The 25,203-nt window shown below is 48.2% G+C and overlaps 1 protein-coding gene across 1 annotated transcript in view; it reads left to right on the top strand.

Moving 5' to 3' along the window:
• LOC144591192 (zinc-binding protein A33-like) overlaps window positions 1–25,203 on the top strand; it is a 34,380-nt gene that overhangs the window by 2,632 nt on the left and 6,545 nt on the right. The window contains exons 2-6 of the mRNA XM_078395481.1: window positions 12,377–12,670; window positions 12,760–12,855; window positions 17,466–17,699; window positions 19,639–19,661; window positions 19,759–19,877. Coding sequence (XP_078251607.1) covers window positions 12,377–12,670; window positions 12,760–12,855; window positions 17,466–17,699; window positions 19,639–19,661; window positions 19,759–19,877 — 766 coding nt within the window. The remainder of the gene's footprint in view (window positions 1–12,376; window positions 12,671–12,759; window positions 12,856–17,465; window positions 17,700–19,638; window positions 19,662–19,758; window positions 19,878–25,203) is intronic.

The raw sequence follows: 25,203 nt of genomic DNA, 5'->3' as shown, positions 1-25,203 counted from the left end.
GGTGATGGGGACCACTCGGGTGTAATGGAGCAGGGAGAGATTCCTGTTGGGGAGGGAATCCCAATTCATGCACCCGAGGAAGCCCAGGAGCAACCCACCCAGGACGAGGTGCAGAACACGCCTGTGGAGTTAGGGATAGTAGGCGGGGAGGGGGAAGGGGAAACCAGCCCTTCTCTCCCGCAGGACCTGGCTCCAGAGGGACTCCCTGAGTCTGGGGCACCAGAGTCCACTCTGGGCCCAACTGGTGGAGGGATAGACCCCACTGTCAATGGTCTTGACTGCCCAGGTACACCCGAGGAAGGCCCCTCTGCCACTGGCCCCACGGTGGGGACTGAGGTGGAGGTGAGACCAGAGGGTGGGGAAGAGGCAACCGCTGCGCAGAGTGGGGCGGGAGTCTCAAGCACAGAAGGTGTGTCCAAGGATGGGAACGGTGACTCCATCTGCAGTGGGGGGGTGGAAGAGGACTCCTCGGGCAATGAGTCAATGGATGTTCTCGCTGCCCCCGACGCCACTCCTCTCATTCCAGTGGAGGAGATCCGCGAGTTCATCGCGGCCACCGAAGGAGCCCAACATCGGCCCAAACTGGCCTCCCTCCGGTGGCCGAACTTACAAGGGGTCACCAGCTCCCTGAACCTCATCCTCAGAAGGAAGGGGAGGGGAAAGGGAGGGACGGGGGTGAAGGGAGGGACGGGGGTGAAGGGAGGGATGGGGGTGAAGGGGAACGACCGGCGTCAGCTCAGGTCTTTCTTGGACGACCTGGAAAAGGACGCCGAGGCCCAGAGCAGTGTTGTTCCTGCTGAGGGTAGAGGGACCAGTAGAGCGTCCCTTGCTGCCAAGATCCGGAAGGTGAAACGCACTGCCAATCCATCTAGGGTCCGTAGCGGCAAAGGCGACTCTGCTCTCAGTGACCAGGGGACTGGTGAGGGGATCTAGTGTACTCCTGACATGGCGATCACCATAGCCAGTTATAACATAAATGGCAGCAGGGGGCCTCTCCGCAGGTTTAACCATCTCTCAACCCTGAGGGATGGGAAATATGCGGTGAGCTTCCTGCAGGAAACCCACACCATCCCAGGAGACGAGTCCACCTGGCTCCTGGAGTGGAGTGGTGAGGTCTTCATGAGCCACCTCAGCTCCATTTCCAGTGGGGTGGCCATTTTGTTGGCCCCGAATTTCCGGCCAGAAATCCTAAAGGTCCAGGAATTGGTGCCAGGCCGCTTGCTTCACCTGGCCGTGCGCCTGGATGGCGTGCCGTTGCATTTTGTCAACGTGTACGCCCCCAAGCCCGCCGTGTTGCAGACGTGCCTGTTCCGGGAGGTGTCTACCCTTTTGAGCTCCATCGACCCTGGCGACTGCGTGATCCTCAGGGGAGATTTCAACTGTACCCTCGAGGAAGGAGACCGTTCCGGTATCCAGCGCAGCCAGGAGTCGGTGAAGAAGTTGAAAGAGCTCGTGGGCTCCTTTGACTTGGTAGACACCTGGAGGAACCTCCACCCCGACTCCAATGCATTCTCCAGGAGGTCAGAGGGGGGTGGTTCTCGCATTGACCGCCTGTACATTTCTCGGGCGTACGTCTCCCGCGTCTCGGCGGCCTCCATGCGGCCGATGCCTTGCTCGGACCACCACCTGGTGTGGGCGGAGTTTACCCCGCTGCGCACGAGGGGAGGGTCCGCGTACTGGCACTTTAACAACCGGCTGCTGGAGGATCGCCGCTTCCGGGACTCGTTTGTGAGGTTCTGGACCACTTGGAAGGGGAAGAGGGGAGGAATTCACTCCCTGCGGCTATGGTGGGACGTGGGCAAGGCCCACATCCGGCGTTTCTGTCAGGAGTACACTAGGGTGTCTACCAAGAGACGCGATTCCAAGGTCAGACAGCTCGGGAGTGAGCTGCTCGATTTGGATTCGCGTCTAAGTCAGACCGGTGGGGACCCGACCCTCTGGAGGGAATACCAGGAGAAGAAGGACGCGCTGAAGGAGCTGCAGTTACAGCAATCCCGAGGCGCGTATGTGAGGTCGCGGATTCAAATGCTCCACGATTTGGACCGCGGTTCACCCTTCTTCTACTCGCTGGAGAAGTGGCGGGGAGTCCGTCAGCAGTTAGTGGAGCTGCTCGCTGACGATGACTCCCCCGTCACCGAACCAGAAGATATCAACGCGGCGGTTCGTTCCTTTTATGGGACCTTGTTTTCACCGGATAGCTCCGGCGTGGACGAGTGCAGTGATCTGTGGGAAGGCCTAACCACGGTCGGCCCGGAGGGTGCCGAGCGTCTGGACGCCCCCCTGACACTAGACGAACTGACCGCGGCCCTCCATCAGATTCAAAGGGGCAAATCCCCTGGCCTGAACTGCCTGACAGCAGAGTTCCTCCGCACTTTCTGGGGGACCCTGGGGGAGGACTACACCATGGTCCTGAGGGAGAGCCTGGCGACCGGGGAGATGCCCCTGTCTTGGCGGAGGGCTGTAGTGGTCCTTCTGCCCAAGAAGGGTGATCTCCGCCTACTAAAGAACTGGCGCCCGGTCTCCCTCCTCTGTACCGATTACAAGGTCTTTGCTAAGGCAATGGCCAACCGTCTGGGCCCAGTGCTGGCCCAAGTGATCCACCCTGACCAGTCTTACACAGTCCCGGGCCGGTCCATCCAGGCCAATATCCATCTGGTCTGGGACCTGGTCTACCTGGCTCAGGAGACCGGTGTACCCACTGCCTTTCTCTCCCTTGACCAGGAGAAGGCTTTCGACAGGGTGGATCACGAGTATCTGGTGAGGACTCTGCGGGCGTTTGGGTTCGGACCGCACTTTGTGGCCCGGATCCGACTTCTATACGCCACTGCGGAGTGCCTCGTCAAGGTCAACGGATCCTTGACGGCCCCCATTCCCTTCCGCAGAGGAGTACGTCAGGGCTGCCCCATGTCAGGCCAACTGTACGCCATCTGCGTGGAGCCATTCCTTAGTCTGCTTCGGAGGAGGTTGACGGGCATGGTTCTACGCGAGCCAGATATGGAGGTGGTCCTCTCGGTCTATGCCGATGACGTGTTCCTCATGGTCACTGACCCCGCTGATCTGCAGAGGATGCGCGAGTGCCAACGAGTCTTCTCGGCCGCCTCCTCTGCAAGGATCAATTGGGGGAAATGTTCTGGACTCTTGGTGGGTCCATGGCAGGTGGACTCCCTCCCTGAGGAGATGCGGTTTTTCACGTGGAGCACCACGCACCTCCTTTACTTGGGAGTCTACCTGAGTCCCGTTGCGGAGACCTGGCTGGCGAACTGGCAGGAGCTGGAGTTGAAAGTCGTCGCCCGGCTGGGGCGCTGGTCAGGTCTCCTCAGCGTGCTTTCCTACCGGGGCAGGGTGTTGGTCATTAACCAACTCGTGGCTTCCCTGCTCTGGTACAGATTGACCACATTGGTCCCATCAGCCACTTTTGCTGGGATCATCCAGAAGAAGTTGGTGGACTTCTTCTGGGGCAACGGAAAGCACTGGGTCTCTGCAGCGGTCCTGAGTCTCCCGATTGAGGAGGACGGGCAGTCGCTGGTGTGCATCCGCACCCAGTTGGCGGCTCTCCGCCTCAGGACTCTGCAGAGATACCTGTACTCGGAGCGTCCTGCCAGGTGGCACGTGCTGGCGATGCACTTTTTCCAACGGGGCCGCTGCCTTCAAGCAGGTACGCGGATCCCGATGGTGGGCGTCAGCCGTGCTATCCTGCTGGGAATGCCCGGCTTCTACTGGGACTTGCTGAGAGTCTGGAACCTGGTTGCTGTCGACCGGGCCCCCCCTCCGCTGACGGAGGGCGGCGGCCCAGGCGTGAGAGCAGCCAGCCCTTGTCCTGCCCCGCTGGGTGTCGGAGAGGCTCAAATGTGTGGAGCACCTGCGGCTGAGCAAACCCCCGCTCAGCCGGAAGTACTCGTCGGACCGAGGCGCCGTAATCCTTCCCGGGAGCCGGTCCCACACAACATGAGTCGCATTTCCTCGACACCCTTCAGCTCCCTCCGAGACGCAGGGAGGCGTGTCCTGTACGGGCTCCTCCTCCACACCCTGCACTTCCTCGCCCTGGTCCACCGTCCGGACACAAAGTGGCGGTCGGTGTTGCCTTTCGTTCGCGAGGTGACCCCACGGTGGGGGTCCCTCTACGCAGGAATTCTGCCCCTCTCCATCGGGGACCTGGGGTGGAAGATATTGCACCGAGGAGTCCTCTGCAACCTGTTCCTCGCGCGGTTCACAGACTCGCCAGCCGCCTGCCATTTTTGCGGGTTGGAAGAGTCTGTGTACCACGTGTACATGCAGTGTGTGAGGTTGCAGCCCCTGTTCCAATATCTAAAGGGGCTGCTCCTTGCTTTTTGGCTGCATTTTTCACCCACCATCGTCATCTTTGGACACCCTGTGCGTAGGGGAGAGGGTAGGGCCGAAGATGTCCTTGTTGGGTTGCTCCTGGGCCAGGCCAAGCTGGCCATCCGCGACTCACGGCGCCAGGCGGAAGAGGGCTCTGCCCGAGCCAGCTGCCTGCCCCTTTTCCGGGGTTACGTCCGTGCCCGGGTGGTGTTGGAGAGGGACTACGCGCTGTCCATGGGCACCCTGGAGGAATTCCGGGACCGCTGGGCACCGCGGGGGATTGGATGTATCCTGGATGGGGATTGTAATATAATTGTATGATAGTTTCAATAGGTATATTTGTTTGTATAATATTCTGGTGGTGGGTTCTGTTTTGGTTTTATTGTATTGTATATATTATTTTAATATTTGAATAAATATTTTTGATTAAAAAATTAAAAAAAAAAAGAATTGTCAAGTTTGCAGACGACACAACGGTGATAGGGCTTATCACCAACGGGGATGAAACAAACTATAGAGCGGAGGTGCAGAACCTGGCGGACTGGTGCTCTGATAACAACCTGTCCCTAAATACCACCAAGACCAAGGAGCTGATCATCAACTTCCGTAGATCACACAACGGGGAATACGCCCCGATCTTTATCAATGGGGACAGTGTGGAGAGAGTGTCCAGCTTCAAGTTTCTGGGCACTTACATTTCGGAGGATCTCACATGGTCCACTAACACCGCTGCGCTGGTCAAGAAGGCAGGATAACGACTGTTCTATCTAAGAACACTGAAGAAGTCTGGTCTGCCCCAACAGCTGCTGACGACCTTCTACCGCTGCACCATAGAGACCATCCTAACGCATGGCATCCCTGTGTGGTACCTCAGCTGCACGGAGGCAGAGAGGAAAGCTCTTCAGCGGGTAGTCCATAGAGCTCAGAGGACCATCGGAACACAGCTACCAGACTTGGAGGTCATCTACAACACACGATGCCTCAGAAAAGCCACCAGCATCCACAAAGACTCTTCACACCCCTGCAATAGTCTGTTCGAACTCCTACCATCGGGCAGACGATACAAGGCCTTCTACGCCCGCACCTCCAGACTCAGGAACATCTTCATCCCCAGGGCCATAGCTGCTATGAACCGGTCCTTCTGAGCCGGATGGTCACAACGCACAGTGATCCGGCACAGACCTACTTACACTTTATACTGTTTTAAAACTGTTCTAATTTTGTTTCACTGGGATGTATAAATTAATACTGATTAGCTAATTCATTTATTGCATCGTATGGGAGGCGCATTCCCAATCTCGTTGTACCCCTGTACAATGACAATAAAGATATATTGTATTGTATTGTATTGTAAAAAGTTTTTTCGCACCTCAGTTTTAAATGGCCTCCCCATTATTCTCAGACTGTGGCCCCTGGTTCTCGACTCCCCCAACATTGGTAACATTTTCCTGCATCTAGCTTGTCCAGTCCTTTTATAATTTTAATAGACCAAGTGGACCCGTTTGGGCCCATTCCTCGTAGAGGGGGAACAGGGAAGGGAAGAGGGTGTCGTCACTGAGTGAGCACTGGGGGGAAATTGTGAAACTTTAAAATCTCTCTAGCTTTACAAAAGTTATGCTGCGCACATACACACATAAACACGGACTAGTAATAGATAGATATGTTTCTATATGATCCGCTCTCATCCTTCTAAACTCCAGTGAATACAATCCTAATCCAGTGAATACAAGCCTAATCCTGTGAATACAAGCTTAATCCAGTGAATACAAGCCTAATCCAGTGAATACAAGCATAATCCAGTGAATACAAGCCTAATGTAGGTACATTGGCTGGGTGTAACATGTACAATTGTACCTAGTGCGTGTGGTGTAGTCAAACAAAATTGAAACCCAGGCCGTTGCTCGTTCAGAGTTCAGTTGTAGCTTTGATGGTGGTGAGCCTATAAAGCTGCAGCGAGCAGGAACCTGGTTGTGGCTGTTCATATGGGGCGCAAGTGACTGATAAACACCCTCTATCGCAAACACCTCCTTCCCAGCTCAGCGCACAAGTAGATGGATGGGGAGTCCATGGTTATCTTGCCACTGCAGCTGAGGTTTTATGGGGAGAGATTCCGGGTTAAGAGTCCGGGACTCAGTCGAGTTGGGCGGATGGTTAGATCACATGAGCGCACACCGAAGATGGACACAAAATGCTGGAGTAACTCAGCGGGACGGGCGGCATCTCTGGAGAGAAGGAACGGGTGACGTTTCGGGTCGAGACCCTTCTTCAGACTTCTGGCCCGAAACGTCACCCATTCCTTCTTTCCAGAGATGCTGCCTGTCCCGCTGAGTTGCTCCAGCTTTTCATAAGTGTATAAGTGATAGGAGCAGTATTCGGCCCATCAGGTCTACTCTGCCATTCAATCATGGCTGGTCTATCTCTCCCTCCTAACCTCATTCTCCTGTCTTCTCCCCATAACCCCTGACACGCGTACTAATCCTGCATTTTGTGTTTATCTACGGTGTAGGGAAAATGTTCCCGATTTGGGGGGGGGGGGGGTGGGGGAGTCCAGAACCAGGGGCTCACAGTTTAAGAATAAGGGGTTGGCCATTTAGGACTAAGATGAGGAAAAACATTTTCACCCAGAGAGTTGTGAATCTGTGGAATTCTCTGCCACAGAAGGCAGTGGAGGCCAATTCACTGGAAGTTTTTCAAGAAAGAGTTAGATAGAGCTCCGAGGGCTAACGGAATCAATGGATATGAGGAGAAAGCAGGCACGGGTTACTGATTGTGGATAATCAGTCATGATCTCATATTTCCACTGGCTCCCAGTACAGTACAGAATCAACTTCAAGCTCCTCCTATTCACATACAAAGCCCTAAACGGGCTTGCCCACCCGCCCACTATATCAAACCTCTTCTAACCCACCACTCTATCTCCAGGTCCCTCAGTTCGCAAACTTATGGCTACTGACTATCCCGCGGTCTAGGCTTAAGCTCAGGGGTGACCGCGCTTTTGCGGTTGCAGCTCCTAGACTGTTGAACAGCACCCCTCTCCCCATCAGAACTGCCCCCTCCATCGACTCCTTTAAGTCCAGGCTCAGAACCTATTTCTACTCCATAGCGTTTGCGGCCCTCTGAGGGGGCGCTGTGAACTGTTTATGTAAGGGAAAATCGGAAGTGTCAGTATTACAGTATAGCAAAGGGGATTACAGAGGCACGAGGCAAGAGCTGGCCAGAATTGACTGGAAGGAGGCCCTAGCAGGGAAGACGGTGGAACAGCAATGGCAGGTATTCCTGGGAATAATGCAGAAGTTGCAGGATCAATTTATCCCAAAGAGGAGGAAAGATTCCAAGGGGAGTAAGAGGCACCCTTGGCTGACAAGGGCAGTCAAGGACAGCATAAAAATAAAAGAGCAGAAGTACAACAAAGCAAAGAAGAGTGGAAAGCCAGAGGATTGGGACACTTTTAAAGAGCAACAGAAGATGACTAAGAAGGCAATACGGGGAGAAAAGATGAGGTGCGAGGGTAAACTAGCCAATAATATAAAGGAGGATAGTAAAAGCTTTTTTAGGTACGTAAAGAGGAAAAAAATAGTGAAGGCAAATGTGGGTCCCTTGAAGACAGAAGCGGGGGGATTTATTATGGGGAACAGGGAAATGGCAGACGAGTTGAATCGGTACTTTAGATCTGTCTTCACTAAGGAAGATACAAGCAATCTCCCAGATGTTCTAGTGGCCAGAGATCCTAGGGTGACGGAGGAACTGAAGGAAATCCACATTAGACAGGAAATGGTGTTGGGTAGACTGATGGGACTAAAGGCTGATAAATCCCCAGGGCCTGATGGTCTGCATCCCAGGGTACCTAAAGAGGTGGCGCTAGAAATTGTGGATGCATTGGTGATTATTTTCCAATGTTCTATAGATTCAGGATCAGTTCCTATGGATTGGAGTGTAGCTAATGTTGTCCCACCTTTTAAGAAAGGAGGGAGAGAGAAAACGGGAAATTATAGACCAGTTAATCTTATATCAGTGGTGAGGAAGATGCTGGAGACAATTATAAAAGACGAAATTGCGGAGCATTTGGATAGTAGTAACAGGATCGTTCTGAGTCAGCATGGATTTAGGAAGGGGAAATCATGCTTGACTAATCTTTTGGAATTCTTTGAGGATGTAACTAGGAAAATTGACAGGGGAGAGCCGGTGGATATGGTGTACCTCGACTCAGAAAGTCACATAGGTTCCACATAGGAGATTAGTGGGCAAAATTAGAGCACATGGTATTGGAGGTAGGGCACTGACATGGATAGAAATTTGGTTGACAGACAGAAAGCATAGAGTGGGGATAAATGGGTCCCTTTCAGAATGGCAGGCAGTGACTCGTGGGGTACCGCAAGGCTCGGTGCTGGGACCGCAGCTCGGTGCTCAGTGCTGGGACCGCAGCTATTTACAATATACATTAATGACTTGGATGAAGGAATTAAAAGTACCAATCGCAAATTTGCAGATGATACAAAGCTGGGTGGTAGTGTGAACTGTGAGGAAGATGCTAAGAGGTTGCAGGGTGACTTGGACAGGGTGTGTGAGTGGGCGGATGCATGGCAGATGCAGTTTAATGTGGATAAGTGTGAGGTTATCCACTTTGGTGGTAAGAATAGGAAGGCAGAGTATTATCTGAATGGTGTCAAGTTAGGAACAGGGGACGTACAACGCGATCTGGGTGTCTTAGTGCATCAGTCACTGAAAGGAAGCATGCAGGTACAGCAGGCAGTGAAGAAAGCCAATGGAATGTTGGCCTTCATAACAAGAGGAATTGAGTATAGGAGCAAAGAGGTCCTTCTGCAGTTGTACAGTTTAATGTGGATAAGTGTGAGGTTATCCACTTTGGTGGTAAGAATAGGAAGGCAGAGTATTATCTGAATGTTGTCAAGTTTGGAAAAGGGGACGTACAACGAGATCTGGGTGTCCTCGTGCATCAGTCACTGAAAGGAAGCATGCAGGTACAGCAGGCAGTGAAGAAAGCCAATGGAATGTTGGCCTACATAACAAGAGGAGTTGAGTATAGGAGCAAAGAGGTCCTTCTGCAGTTATACAGGGCCCTAGTGAGACTGCACCTGGAGTACTGTGTGCAGTTTTGGTCTCCAAATTTAAGGAAGGATATTCTTGCTATTGAGGGCGTAGGTTTACTAGGTTAATTCCCGGAATGGCGAGACTGTCATATGTTGAAAGACTAGAGCGACTAGGCTTGTATACACTGGAATTTAGAAGGATGAGAGGGGATCTTATCGAAACGTATAAGATTATTAAGGGGTTGAACACGTTAGAGGCAGGAAACATGTTCCCAATGTTGGGGGAGTCCAGAACAAGGGGCCACAGTTTAAGAATAAGGGGTAAGCCATTTAGATTGGCAATACGGAAAAACTTTTTCAGTCAGAGAGTTGTGAATCTGTGGAATTCTCTGCATCAGAAGGCAGTGGAGGCCAATTCTCTGAATGCATTCAAGAGAGAGCTAGATAGAGCTCTTAAGGATAGCGGAGTGAGGGGATATGGGGAGAAGGCAGGAATGGGGTACTGATTGAGCATGATCAGCCATGATCACATTGAATGGCGGTGCTGGCTCGAAGGGCCGAATGGCCTACTCCAGCACCTATTGTCTATTGAATATTGGAAATGGTAGATACAAAAAATCTGTTGAAATGTAATGGGGGTTAAAAAAACAACAACAAAGTGCTGGACGAACTCAGCGGGCCAGGCAGCATCTGTGGAGGGAAATGGACAGATCACGCTTTAGGGTCAGGACCCTTCTTTGGTCTGAAGAAGGATTTCCAAGAGCTACAGGTCTGTTATATCTGAGTGAACGAATTGGTATTGATGTCGTACGTAAGAGGGCGGTAAAAGTCTGACTCGGGAGGTGTAAATAGGAGGGAGGAATGAAATTGGAAATTATTGAAGGGAGAAGAATAAAGCTGAATGTTGGTAGTGGGAAATACAATGGTTCTCTCGGTGTTGATGGCCATGTGGAACTAGAACTGGCTCTTCGGCCCACATAGAACGTGGAACAGTACAATGCCAAGCTAATCTCAACTGTTTCCTCTAGTAGCTCCGGTTTTCTCCCACATCCCAAAGACGTGCGGGTTTGTAGATTAGTTGGCTCCTGTGAAGTAGCCCCTTATGTATAGAGTGTGGGTGAGAAACAGCGGGAATATGATTTAATATGTGACTTTTGTGACCTGTTACCACACCTGCGGCCCAAACCAAATGCATGGCTTAAAACGTTGAGGCTTCAAAATGTGGAATAGAAGCAAAAATTGCTCCAAATACACAGCAGGTCAGGCAGCAACAGCAAGGTGAAACAGACCTTACATTTCAGATCTAATACTGATGACCAATGGTGTTCTACCTGAGTCATTAACTCCGTTTCTTTCTCTACATAAGCTAACCGGCCTACTGACTATTTCTTGCATCTTACTGTACGTCTTCATTTAGGACTTTCAGCATCTGCGTTTTTATTTTAGATTTTCCAGTTCAATGGTCAATTGGAATGTGAGTCTGCCCATAAACTGCCAAGAAAAAAACCCAGAAAGCCTTGGTGGCATTCAGCAGGTCGGGCAGTATACGGTATTTGGAAAGAGAAGACTTAATATTTCTGAGGTACTGTGGAGCAGCGGGAAGAGCCGGTGCCTCACAGGGCCAGGGACCCGGGTTCGACCCTGACCTCGGCTGCGGACTGTTACATAGAAACAGAAAATCGGTGCAGGAGAAGGCTATTTGGCCCTTTGAGCCAGAACCACATTTTCATTGTAATCATGGATGATCATCCACAATCAGTAACCTGTGCCTGCCTTCGCCGCATATCCCTTGATTCCACGAGCCCGTAGAGCTCTATTTAATTCTCTTTTAAATTCATCCAGTCAATTGGCCTCCACTGCCTTCTGTGGCAGAGAATCCCACAAATTCACAACTCTCTGGATGAAAAAGTTACTTCTCACCTCAGTTTCAAATGGCCTCCCCTTTATTCTTTGGCTGTGGCCCCTGGTTCTGTACTCCCCCAACGTAGGGAACATTTTTTCTCTATCTAGATTATCCAGTAGGAGGTAGTTGGGCAGGGACTATCACAACATTTACGAAGCAGTTGGACAGATACATGGATAGGGCTGGTTTGGAGGGATATGGGCCAAACGCGGGCACTGCAGGTCGGTCCAAGAACCTAATGGTTGTGGGGGAGGGGCTGGGAATGGGAGCTGTAATGAACCTGTCGGTTTAGCTGATGGCCACAAAGAACGAGATCAGTCCCTTCAGCCCAGATCAGACTATGCAATGCCACCACTCTAGCAGCACGTTCCAGGCACCCACCACACTGTGTAATAAAACACAACCCTTGAAATTTGCCCCCACTGTGCTAAAATCTATGTCGTCTCGTTGGAGCCGAGAAGGAAGGGGGGCGGCGCGGGGTCGCCTGCTGCCTCGTGCGGCGGGACCTGGTTCGCCGCTGCGGGGAAATATAGACAGTTCCATAAACATCCCGCAACTTTGTCGGCTTCAGAAACGTGGCGACTCTCTCTGTACTGCCTGGGGGAGGTCTGTATTTTACCGGATTGCATGCAAAAGCAAAGCATTTCACTGTCCCATGGTTCATATGACAACAGAGCATCATTGGCTCATTGAGTTGAATTCAAGTTTGCACATGAGACTGTTAAATAAAATAACAGTGTTTGCTCTAGAAATAATATCATTGTGCAGCCTAATATAATGAACAATTCACGATGGGAAACACTGATGTATTTAGTTTAAGGGGATGAAATTTACCCGCAGCTTATTGCATAGAACATCCACTTGCTGGTCAGGGCTGTGATTGACGGGGCTGAGCTCCGCCTCCCCTCAGCCGTGCCCCGATACTGCAAGGGTTCAGCAGCTGCGCGAAAGGGAACGCCTTTTGAACCAGGAAGTTAAAATGGCTTCGAAAGACCAGGTCGAGAGTTTAACGGAGGAGATAGTTTGTCCCATCTGCCTGGATTTCTTCACCGATCCGGTGTCACTGGAGTGCGGGCACAACTTCTGCCGCTCCTGTATCACACAGAGTTGGGACAGGGAGGGGAGAAACTCCTGCCCGGAATGTAGAGAGGTGTTTACAGACCGCACCCTCAGGGTGAGTCGGGCCTTGGCGAGACTGGCTGAGAAAGCTCGAACACTGAGCCTGAATCGGGAAAAAATTCCAGAGAAGGAAAGTAAACTTCACTGCGAGAAACATCAGGAAGAACTGAAGCTGTTTTGTGAAACTGACAAGAAGCTGATCTGCCTGGTTTGTCGAGATGCGCGGGAACACAGAGATCACCGCTTCATGCCGGTAGATGAAGCTGATGAAATCTTTAAGGTAAAAGCAAACCGATTTTAATCACATCATTTTAATTCCATTTTTACTGTTCAACAATTTAATGTTCTGATTCCCAAACACAATTCCAGGATCAGGTGAAATCTTCCATCCAGTCTCTCACAAAATACAAATCAGGGATCCAGCAAATGGAGCAGCAACAGAAACAGAAGATTTCTGGAGTTCTGGTGAGGCTTTTAAGTTTCGATTTTCTGATCTTGTGCAGGTTTGATCCCTGTGAGGCGTGTAATAACAGGGCAGCGCAGTGACACAAGTAGTGCTGCTGTCTCCTAGTTCTGGTGAGCGGGTTCGATCCTGACCTCGGACGCTGCCCGTGTGGTTCCCTGTGACCGAGGCGGATTCCTTCCACGTCCCCAAGGTGTAGTACGTAACGTCATTTTAGTAAGCAAAACCCTCCTCTCGCCGTGTAATCAGTGTTGTGGGGGAACAGTATGTGTGATGATCCAATCAAAGTGCAGAAAATATCTCATCTATCAACTCGCATTTTTTTGTTATTTTTAAATGTTTTCCCCCTGCTAAATTTATCTGATGTTATTTTCTTACTGTTTCTGCCCATTTCCCTCCCATCCTTCCTCCCCAGTCCCCTCTTTTGTGCAATTTCCCTTGTACTGCTCAGACACACACTCAGCACAAATTTAACTTAAATATATATATATATGTATAGATATGAATGTGTGTTTGTGTATGTGTGTTTGTGTGTGAGAGGCAAGATGGAGATAAATAGATCTCAAAGTTCCTTCTCGTGGATCAGAAGCAACTTTGATTTAAAGCAACGCTCTATTTCTCTCTTCATCTTATTTTTCATATGATGTACATAAACCATAAAGGCGATTCAACCTTTATGGTTTATATATATATATATATATAAACATAGCACAAAATGTAAGGAAATTTGTGTTTGGTAGATTATTTATTTGTTGTAACAATGCTTCTTGGCAATAAATCTTATACCGTTGGAAAGCCTGTTTATTTCCCTTTTAAATGGTGCCACATTTGTAAGGAACATGCATTTGTGGGATGAGCAGCAGAGCTGAGTATGTGGGTTGCGCCCATGAAAAATCTGCCAAATCTTCTCTGCCAATGCCAAACAACTTATTCTGCCATTGACTCTTGTTCGGTGTTGTTTGGTGGATTGGATGATTGAAGTCTGAAGAAACAAGACATATTGGCAATTTAACAATTTCTTCATTTAATAAACAGGAGCCTCAGTAGCGTGTGGAAGAACCATACACAGCTACAACAGCCTGGCACCTCCTCCTCATACTGGTCACCAGCCTGGTCACACACTGTTGTGGGAAGGCATCCCATTCTTCAACCAGCATTTGTCGCAAGTCAGCCAACGTGGTTGTGTTGGTCACTCTGGCACAAACAGCACGCCCAAGCTGATCCCACAAGTGTTCAATGGGGTTGAGGTCAGGAATACTGGCAGGCCATTCCATCCTCTCCACTCCCAAATTCTGGAGGTAGTCTCTGAGAAACCCTGCTCTGTGGGGGCGAGCATTGTCATCTTGGAGGATAGAGTTCGGTCCCAGACTGTGGAGATATGGGATTGCCACTGGTTGCAGAATATCATCTCGATATCTCTCTGCATTGAGATTGCACTGCACCACCTTGGCTTTCTAAGCAATATGCGCATGCAGTCAGTATAGGCAACCTTAAGTTTATGAATGCTTGACTTATTAAACTTTATCCACAAAAGAGCAGTGTAAAGAGGAGTACAGTACGCTCTAAACAGGTTTATCTTGACATTTCCTGAGCACCAGTGGAATTTCCTAACCAACATGTTAGCTTGTGCATACAACATGCGGCGCTGTCTATACATGTCCTCATCATCAGACATTTGATCGGTGATGACATGTCCCAGATACTTAGCTTTACAGCAGATAGAACCTGCCCTGACAGGTAAAATGATGGGAAGACTAGATATTTGTCCCCTTTTACTTTACGAATCATGACAACGCTCTTTTTAGCATTGTATTTCACGTCAAATTGGACACCATACTCAGAGCATATATTCAACATCTGCTGAAACCCAGCACTGCTAGGAGAAAAACCCGCCAGATCATCGGCATACATAAGATGGTTTACACATATATATATATATATATCTCCTAGCACACAAATATAAAATCAGTCATTCACACACTTCTCAGCACATGGTTCTCCCTATCATGATCACTGTTCTCTCACATACATTTCATTAGGGCCTACCCATACACATTCGCAATCAGTGACATCAAACTTATTTCCAGAAATCCTAATATTGTGAATAAAATAACTATGGACACATGTCAAGATATTTTATCATTATTTTCATTCTACATTAGAATAATAAAATGTAATGCTTACATACCTGCACTTATATCATATCATATCATAAACATACAGCCGGAAACAGGCCTTTTCGGCCCTCCAAGTCCGTGCCGCCCAGTGATCCCCGTACATTAACACTATCCTACACCCACTAGGGACAATTTTTACATTTACCCAGCCAATTAACCTACATACCTGTATGTCTTTGGAGTGTGGGAGGAAACCGAAGATCTCGGAGAAAACCCACGCAGGTCACGGGGAGAACGTACAAACTCCTTACAGTGCAGCACCCGTAGTCAGGATCGAACCTGAGTCTCCGGCGCTGCATTCGCTGTAAAGCAGCAACTCTACCGCTGCGCTACCGTGCCGCAGAAGTGCTAGCTTTCGACAGGAGTAATGTACATTGCTACCATAGTTTAGTTTTGAATTTAACATATAATTGAGGGGGCCGGTGCAATATAGTGCTGACCCTCACTTTTGTAATGAGTTACATGCATTGACACGATACCCACTACCCTACAACCTGTGAAAAAATCATATTTAAATTCAACTGATAAGTTGGTCAAATAACATAGGCACCTTCTTGTTTTTTTTGTGATTTGTGGTTTTTTCAAATGTGAATATCTCATAACGACTCATTTGTGGGTTAGCAGTATATTGCACCAATCCCCTTTAATTTTACATCATTCATAAATGAACTTCATAAACGAGGATAACACTTTTTATTTCTGTCATTCATAGTAAGATTTACATCATTTTATGTGCAAGATATACAGGGTTGCACTGTTTCGCATGTCAGCTAACCAATGAAATGATCAGGCCCTGATTTATACCAGCTCTTCACCTTCCCCCCCTTTGTCTGAAGAAGGGTCCCAACATGAAACATCACCCATCCTTTTTCTCCAGAAATGCTGCCTGACCCGGTGACTTACTCCACCACTGTGTCTATTTGAATTGGATTCATGCTTCTGTACCATATCAGGCAGCATTTGTCATTTTAGTGGCTGTCAAGGATTTTTAACTAATCAATTCACCAACTCAAATTTTTTTGGCTCTAAGTATAAAGTTAAATGTCTTTTCAATTATATTGTGGATACAGTAGAGTTCTATTGTTTGCAAATGCCTAATCTCTGCTTCCATGCCTTTTTAAAATAAAACAAAAAGAGATACAGCTCATGGAGGTGAAATTAAAATTAACAGAGAAAGCAAAGATGAACAGTTCATTAAATCTGATCAATTGGCCTGATACAGACAGTGGATCTCTAGTGCAAATATTCAATGTAACATCCAAAGTTTAAAGATCACGAAGCAGCAACTCTTCAAGAAATAGTTATAGATGTCAACTATCAACCCATCCAAGAAGTTGAACAAACATAATTGTTTGCAAACATTTTATATACGAAGAAATTGCAGAGTTGTAAACACAGCCCAGTCTGGCACACAGAATCTGCTTACTAAAATGGCGCTGAAATTTACCCATGGCCTACTACAGTTTTTAGAGTCGGGTGGTCTATCTTGCTCCTCTAGTATCTTTGGTCCCCAATACATGCTGGTTCAAAGGTTAATCGGTAAATGTAAATTATCCCTGCGAATGTGGGTGGTGGGCGGATGAATGAGAATTAATGGGTACGTGAAAAGGAATAGGCAGCAGGGAATTAAAGTCATAAGGAACGGGGCCATTCGGCCCATCACATCTACAGCACCATTCAATCTTGGCTGACCTATCCTTCTAGACCACACTCTCATGCCTTCTCCCCATAATCTCTGACACCTGTACTATTGAAGAATCTATCTATCTTTGCCTTAAAAATATCCATAGCCTTCTGTGGCAAACAATTCCACAGATTCTCCACCCTTTGACTAAAGAAATTTCTATCTTCCTAAAAGAATGTCCTTTAATTCCAAGACTTTGACTTTGAGTCCTGGATTCTCCCATTAGTGGAAAAATCCTCTCCACATCCATTCTATCCAAATCTTTCACTATTCTGTATGTTTCAATTAGGTCCCCCTCATTCTCCGAAACTTCAGCGGGTGCAGGCCCAGTGCTGACAAACGATCATCATAGGTTAACCTACTCATTCCTGGGATCATTCTTGTAAACCGCCTCTGGACTATCGATAGCCAGCACATCTTTCCACAGATATAGTGCCCAAAATTGCTCACAATATTACAATTGCGGCCTTACCAGCGCCTTATGGAGCCTCAACATTACATCCCGGGTTTTGTATACAAGCCCTCTTGAAATCAATGTTGGAACAGAGTTTGCTTTCCTTACTATCGATTCGACTTGCAGATTAACTTTTTAGGAATCCAACACCAGCACTCCCACGTCCATTTGCACCTCTGTTTTCTGGATTCTCACCCCATCTGGAAACTTACCTATGCTTTATTCCTACTCTAAAAATGCATGACTCCACACTTTGAGATATTGATGAAATATTGATCTTCACCTTTCATTTCACAGGAACAGTCACACAACCTTCAGTCCAAGATCACATCCCAGTTTGCTGAACAGCACCAGATTCTCACTGAGAAAGAGCAGCGTGTACTGGCAGATATCCGGGAGGAAGAGAAGAAGATTCTAAATGTAATGGAGAAAAATCTTCGAGAAATTGAAGAGGATTTAAATTCCATTCAGGAGGAACTCTGTAAGTTGCAGCAGCAGATGGATCAAAAGGACAGAGTGGTGTTTCTGAAGGTGAGGGGTTACACTACAGCCTGGTGAAGTGAAAGTGCAGTCACAAAATGGTGGGTGACATTTCTAAAATAAATGCTGCATTTACCAGTAATTGAGAACTGGGTAAATGTTTCATCTGTTCCAGTTGTTGTTGTTCCCAAACTAATTGGCCTCCCACATAATCTATGGGATCTCAGGACTGCCTGGCCGGAATGTAGAGAGGAGTTTGTATTCTGTAGAGCTCAAAACTACGACGACTGATTCTATATCTGATCCTAAGGAACACGAATGAACAGAGGGCAGTAAATCTCTGGGATTCTCCAACCCACAGACTCTGAGAGGTTTAACCTGTTAGACGTATTTATACCAGAGGAAGATACATTTTTGAAAATTTGGGGAACTGAAATCAAAGGGAATGGGACAAAGCGGAGGCGTTCAGTCCTGGGCTAGATCAGCCATGACCACATTGTGGAGGTTAACATTGAAAACTAGAACGTGGCACACACAGCAGATTGATCATCTATATCAATAGACAATAGACAATAGGTGCAGGAGGAGGCCATTTGGCCCTTCGAGCCTGTACGCACCGCCATTCAATGTGATCATGGCTGATCATTCTCAATCAGTACCCCATTCCTGCCTTCTCCCCATACCCCCTGTCTCCGCTATCCTTAAGAGCTCGATCTAGCTCTCTCTTGAATACATTCAGAGAATTGGCCTCCACTGCCTTCTGAGGCAGAGAATTCCACAGATTCACAACTCTCTGACTGAAAAAGTTTTTCCTGATCTCAGTTCTAAATGGCCTACCCCTTATTCTTAAACTGTGGCCCCTTGTTCTGGACTCCCCCAACATTGGGAACATATTTCCTGCCTCTAACGTGTCCAACCCCTTAATAATCTTATACATTTCGATAAGATCTCCTCTCATCCTTCTAACTTCCAGTGTATACAAGCCTAGTCGCTCCAGTCTTTCAACATATGATAGTCCCTCCATTCCGGGAATTAGCCTAGTAAAGCTACGCTGCACGCCCTCAATAGCAAGAATATCCTTCCTTAACTTTGGAGACTATAACTGCACACAGTACTCCAGGTGCGGTTTCACTAGGGCCCTGTACAACTGCAGAAGGACCTCTTTGCTCCTATACTCATCTCCTCTTGTTATGAAGGCCAACATTCCATTGGCTTTCTTCACTACCTGCTCTACCTGCGTGCTTCCTTTCAGTGACTGATGCACTAGGACACCCAGACCTCGTTGTACGTCCCCTGTTCCTAACTTGATACCATCAGCAGTGGGTGGTCACCTTGGGGGAATTTGCTCTGTTTGTTTTACCCACGTTTGTTCACCAAGAAAGACATCCCATTCTACATCATAGACAGGCCATTCGGCCCATCCTATCCAGTCAAGATTTCTGGTCCACTCAACATCCCTCCCATCTACTCACCACACCCGGTAACAGTACCTTGAATACCAGGAGTGCTCACGTATTTATCCCACTTGCCCTTAAATTATCTCTGCTGTTGGCTTCAGTCCCTCCAATGCAAGTGAGGTCCATGTTCTCATGACTGCATTCCATTCAGTATTTATTGAAGACCACGTTACATTTCAGCATTGATTTTTGCTCTCCCATCGATTAGAGATATTTCATCCCCCCCTCATTTAAATCCACCACTAAACTTAAATTCTATCTTATCATTCCTGACATCTTCTCCAGATAAAATCCCACAACCTGCCCAGTCTTTGCATTGAGCTCCACCCTCTCAGTTATGCCATCACACCTTGTGCTTTTCCCCATCGTTATACATCTCTACGGCAATATCAGCTTTCTATCTGCATGGCAGTGGCGATAAGAGTTGGGAAATGGGAATTATCAGAGTGTTGTGGAAATGCGGAGAAATTCCCGCTGTCGTGATGAGGACGGTCCATCTCAGTCAATTGAGATTTGTGTTTTATTTCTTTCAGGAGGAAGCCGGTCGCAAGCGAAGGTAGGACATGCTCTTGATGGAAACATTATAAGTTTTTGTGGAACAACTCAAAACATTTCTGATGCTCAGTTGATAACCAGCTATTAAATATTCGCAGGGTTCGTGATGAAGCCAAACCACTGTCGGTGGTAGACGATGCCTTGCCAATTGAAAAGTTTCATTGCCCTGTTTCATTGAACACAGCATTTAAAGAAACATCTGATGTCTTCAAGCAAGGTAAAGCTTATACCTTCTCCATTGTTCTTGTTCCTGACATCTTTAAGTAATAGGTGTACGAAGGAACTGCAGACGCATGTTTAAATCGAAGGCAGGCACAAAATTCTGAAGTAACTCAGCGAGAAAGGCAGCATCTCTGTGGAGACGGAATAGGTGACTTTTCGGGTCCAAAATGTCACCCATTACTTCTCTCCAGAGATGCTGCTTGTCCCTCTGAGTTACTCCAGCATTTTGTGTCCACCTTCGATTGTGTCTATCTTTAAGTAATACTTAGATGCAAAGATTAATGGTATTTTGGACTGAAGGGAAATTGAAGATTTGATCTCCCACCAAGCTCATCTGCTGGGAAGCATCACAGAGTCAGAGAGCTTTGCAGCACAGCAACAGGCCCTTTGACTCGACTCGACCATGCCAACCAAGTTGCCCAACCAAGCTAGCCCCACTTGCCTGAGTCTGGCTCATATCCTTCCAAGTATTTCCTATCCACGTATCTACCCAATTCTCTGTAAACTGTTGTAATTGTATCTGCCTCAACCACTTCCTCTGTCAGATCGTTCCACATCTACACTACCCACTGACTGAAAAACCTGCTCCTCGGGTCCTTTTTATTGTTCCCAATCTCACCTTAAACTGATGCGCTCGAGGTTTAGACTCTCCGACCTTGGGTAAAGTATTGTGGCTAATCACCTTAACTGGGCATCTTATACACATCGATAATGTTCCTCTGACAGGCTCCCAAGAAAAAATGTCCCAGTCTGAATAGTCTGATCCAGGATTGAGTAGATTAACCTATGATGAGCATAAGAAAATAACTGTAGATGCTGGTACAAATCGATTTATTCACAAAAAGCTGGAGTAACTCAGCAGGTCAGGCAGCATCTCGGGAGAGAAGGAATGGGTGACGTTTCGGGTCGAGACCCTTCTTCCGACTGATGTCAGGGGGGTGGGACAAAGGAAGGATATAGGTGGAGACAGGAAGATAGAGGGAGATCTGGGAAGGAGGAGGGGAAGGGAGGGACAGAGGAGCTATCTAAAGTTGGAGAAGTCGACGTTCATACCACCGGGCTGCAAACTGCCCAGGCGAAATATGAGGTGCTGCTCCTCCAACTTCCAGCGGGCCTCACTATGGCACTGGAGGAGGCCCATGACAGAAAGGTCAGACTGGGAATGGGAGGGGGAGTTAAAGTGCTCGGCCACCGGGAGATCAGTTTTGTTAATGCGGACCGAGCGCAGGTGTTCAGCGAAGCGATCGCCGAGCCTGCGCTTGGTTTCGCCGATGTAAATAAGTTGACATCTAGAGCAGCGGATGGAATAGATGAGGTTGGAGGAGGTGCAGGTGAACCTTTGTCTCACCTGGAAAGACTGTTTGGGTCCTTGGATGGAGTTGAGGGGGTCGGTAAAGGGACAGGTGTTGCATCTCGTGCGGTTGCAGGGGAAAGTGCCCGGGGTTGGGGTGGTTTGGGTAGGAAGGGACGAGTGGACCAGGGAGTTACGGAGGGAACGGTCTCTGCGGAACGCAGAGAGGGGAGGGGATGGGAAGATATGGCCAGTGGTGGGGTCCCGTTGTAGGTGACGGAAATGTTGGTGGATGATATGTTGGATCCGCTGGCTGGTGGGGTGGAAGGTGAGAACGAGGGGGATTCTGTCCTTGTTGCGAGTGGGGGGAGGGGGAGCTGCGGGATGTAGAAGAGACCCTAGTGAGAGCCTCATCTATAATGGCGGAGGGGAAGCCCCGTTTTCTGAAGAACGAGGACATCTCGGAAGCCCTAGTGTGAAACACCTCATCCCGGGCGCAGATGCGGCGTAGACGGAGGAATTGGGATTAGGGGATAGACTTTTTGCAGGGGACCGGGTGGGAAGAAGTGTAGTCCAGATAGCTGTGCGAGTCGGTTGGTTTATAGTAAATGTCCGTCACTAGTCTGTCTCCGGTGATGGAGATGGTGAGGTCCAGAAACGGGAGGGAGATGTCAGAGATAGTCCAGGTATATATAAGGGCAGGATGGAAATTGGAGGTGAAGTGTATGAAGTCAGTGAGTTCTGCATGGGTGCAAGAGGTAGCACCAATGCAGTCGTCGATGTAGCGGAGGTAGAGTTCGGGGATGGGGCCAGTGTACGTCTGGAACAGGGATTGTTCGACGTACCCGACAAAGAGGCAGGCGTAGCTTGGGCCCATGCGAGTGCCCATAGCTACGCCTCTGGTTTGGAGGAAGTGGGAGGAGTCAAAGGAGAAGTTGTTGAGGGTAAGAACCAGCTCTGCTAGGCGGAGGAGAGTGTTGGTCGATGGGGATTGGCTGGTTCTACGGTCGAGGAAGAAACGGAGGGCTTCGAGACCATCCTTGTGGGGGGTGGAAGTGTAGAGTGACTGGACATCCATGGTGAAGATGAGGGAGTGGGGGCCTGGGAACCTGAAGTTATCAAGGTGCCTATGATGAGCGTTTGTCGGCATTAGGCCTGTACTCACTGGAATTTAAAATGAGGGGGGACCTCATTGAAAAATACAGAATAGTGAAAGGCTTGGATAGAATGCATGTGGAGAGGATGTTTCCATTAGTGACAGAGTCTAGGACTAAAGGTCATAGCCTCAGAATTAAAGGATGTACTTTTAGGAAGGAGATAGATAGAGCTCTTAAGGATAGCGGAGTCAGGGGGTATGGGGAGAAGCCAGGAACGGGATACTGATTGAGAATGATCAGCCATGATCACATTGAATGGCGGTGCTGGCTCGAAGGGCCGAATGGCCTCCTCCTGCACCTATTGTCTATTGAGATAAGGGGAGATGTTTTTAATCAGAGGGTGGTGAATTTGTGGAATTCATTGCCACAGAAGGCTGTTGAGGCTGTCGTGGTTTTCTTTAGCTTCGAAATTAAGACAGGCGACACGGAGAATTCCTCGAGCTTTTATTTGCAAACAACGGCTGGAACAATCAGGAAGTCAACCGCATGACTGTCCTGACTGTTCACTTAGTACATCGGGCAGTCTATGTTTATAGGATTATTCCAAACCTTATCTTCTTTACATTACCTCATGCCCACACTCCTGCTCTATAATAATTCATTTCTTTGCAGTCCTCCTGTCTGGTGTGCCACCATTAAATCCCATTTACTGCCTTACCCTTATCTTAATACTCTTATCTCTTCACACTCCCCCACCCATATTTTCTATTCTAGTCCATCCATCCTCCCAAGACATATGTCTTCTTTCTCTTGCCACCATTATCTTTCATCCAAATGTGACAAGGCAAAGAGATAATGGTATACAGGCAATCCCTAAGTCAAAGGTTACCAAAGTAGGAATGCCTAAGGATTAAGTCTAAGGACCCAAATATGGAACAAGGGATCTAAGGACTGCTAACTGAGGAATAATGCCAGGCTAACTGAGGAATGCCTAAGAGTACACATGCTACACAGTTAACACTTGAATGTCTGAATTTTGTGCACTATACAAAATATATACTCCCATATATCCCCCTTTGAGACCTACATGGTCTCACAGAAAAAGAAAACTAACAGTCGCACATGTCATTGGCTTACGGCATAAACCTGATCATTGTTAGCCCCCACTTCGGGGTGTTGAGATATATAATGTGCAGCTCGTCGGTGTTCTTCCTCTATCATACTAAAGTCCTGGGTCACTAGGCCAAAACCCCACCCCCATTTGCCTGGGGTAGGAAAAAAGACCCAGCTACCCTTACAATCTATATCCCTAGTACTCCTCCAATGCAATTGGGTCGTCATTATAGTATTCTATCGGCGGGGTCTGCTTCCCTTGGAGGGTAGACGCGCTCTTATCCTGGAACAACGGGAACTGCTTCACAGTAGCTTGCACGAGGAGAGATTTGATACATGGAAAAACACAACACAATATTATAGCAATTACAAGCAGGGCGATTTCAATAGACATCCCTTTTCTTAATGTCCCTTCGATTCCGCACCTGCTCCCCTGACCCTAGCAGGGCAACGTTAGGACCAGTCTGGTTCTGCCAAGTCCAAGTCTGCAAAGTCGATGACTTCCAGGTTTGAGTTGGAAGAAGCAATCGTGGCCTCCACCCATATTGTTGCGAGGAGGACAGGCGCCCACAACCTCATTTTCAACAACCTCAGAATCACTAATGTCCCCCAAGACTTCCTTTATGATCTGGTCAATGCTTGATCCTTCCCCTGCGTTTTCGTTCTCACGCTCGCTTACCTCTTCTGTATTTTCGTTCTCTTGCCCGCTTACCTCGAGGTTATTCACAGGTTGTGCCTGTGGGACAGTCCTTGTACAATGATTGAGATGGTACCATGTAGACCGGCCCTCTACCTGGACGGCAGTCAGTGAGGCTTTAGTTACCGTGAATGGTCGTTCCCTTCTTGGTTCATTCCACCTTCGTCAAAAAGCTCGCACATAAACCTGATCTCCGGGTTTAATAGGCCCTTCTTCCTGGTCCACCTCTGGCTCCCTTTGCTTTTCCTGTGTATAAATAGACTTGTGTATCATAGTTAACTGTTGCATGTATTGTTTCACTTCCACCTCTAATTGTTCCAGGCTTGGTCCCTTGTCAGGACCTCTCCATCTGGGTATCAGCATGGGTCTGCCAGTGAGCATTTTGTGTGGTGTTAAATGAGTTATTCGATTAGTTTGCATGCGACAGCTCATTAATGCCAGTGGCAGGGCATCGATCCAATTTAACTTTGTGGTTGCACAAATCTTATTCAACTTAGCTTTCAACGTTCCATTAACCCTTTCTACCATGCCCTGAGACTGAGGGTGGAACACACACTCAAATCTTTGTTTCACTCTTAGGGTTTGCAGCACCAACTTAACTGTTTTTTGCATAAAAGCCGCTCCATTGTCGGAACTGATTTCGGTCGGTATGCCGAATCGTGGGATGACCTCGTCAGTCGGAAACTTGACTACAGTTCCTGCACCCACATCTTTAGACGGTATCGCCTCCGCCCATCTGCTAAATCTATCTATTACTACCAGCATGTATCTTTTCCCTCTTACCGTTTTCAGCATGTCCACATAGTCGATCACCAAGTGTCTAAATGGTCCTCCAGGCACAGGTATATGACCTATAGGTGTTATTAACATATCGGTAATACTATTTCTCTATTGCTCATTTTCAAACTTACGGGGGTTGTGCATCGTGTTAACTGTGTTTTTCCCGACAACCCTACAGTTTTAACAAATTTTCCTGACTTGGAAAGGTGGGAGGCATACTGCGGCTGTACACAAGTATATGTAGCTCCAGTGTCTATCATCATAGGTGTTAACCGCCCTCCCAAAATTACCTGAACCATGGGTTCTTCTTCTGCCTCTCGCGTGATCATTGGGTAAAGTCCCT

The sequence above is a fragment of the Rhinoraja longicauda genome, unplaced genomic scaffold (genome assembly GCF_053455715.1).
Source record: "Rhinoraja longicauda isolate Sanriku21f unplaced genomic scaffold, sRhiLon1.1 Scf000656, whole genome shotgun sequence".
NCBI lineage: Eukaryota > Metazoa > Chordata > Chondrichthyes > Rajiformes > Arhynchobatidae > Rhinoraja > Rhinoraja longicauda.
The sequence above is the reverse complement of the archived record's forward strand: the minus strand, read 5'-3'. Positions and strand labels throughout refer to the sequence as shown.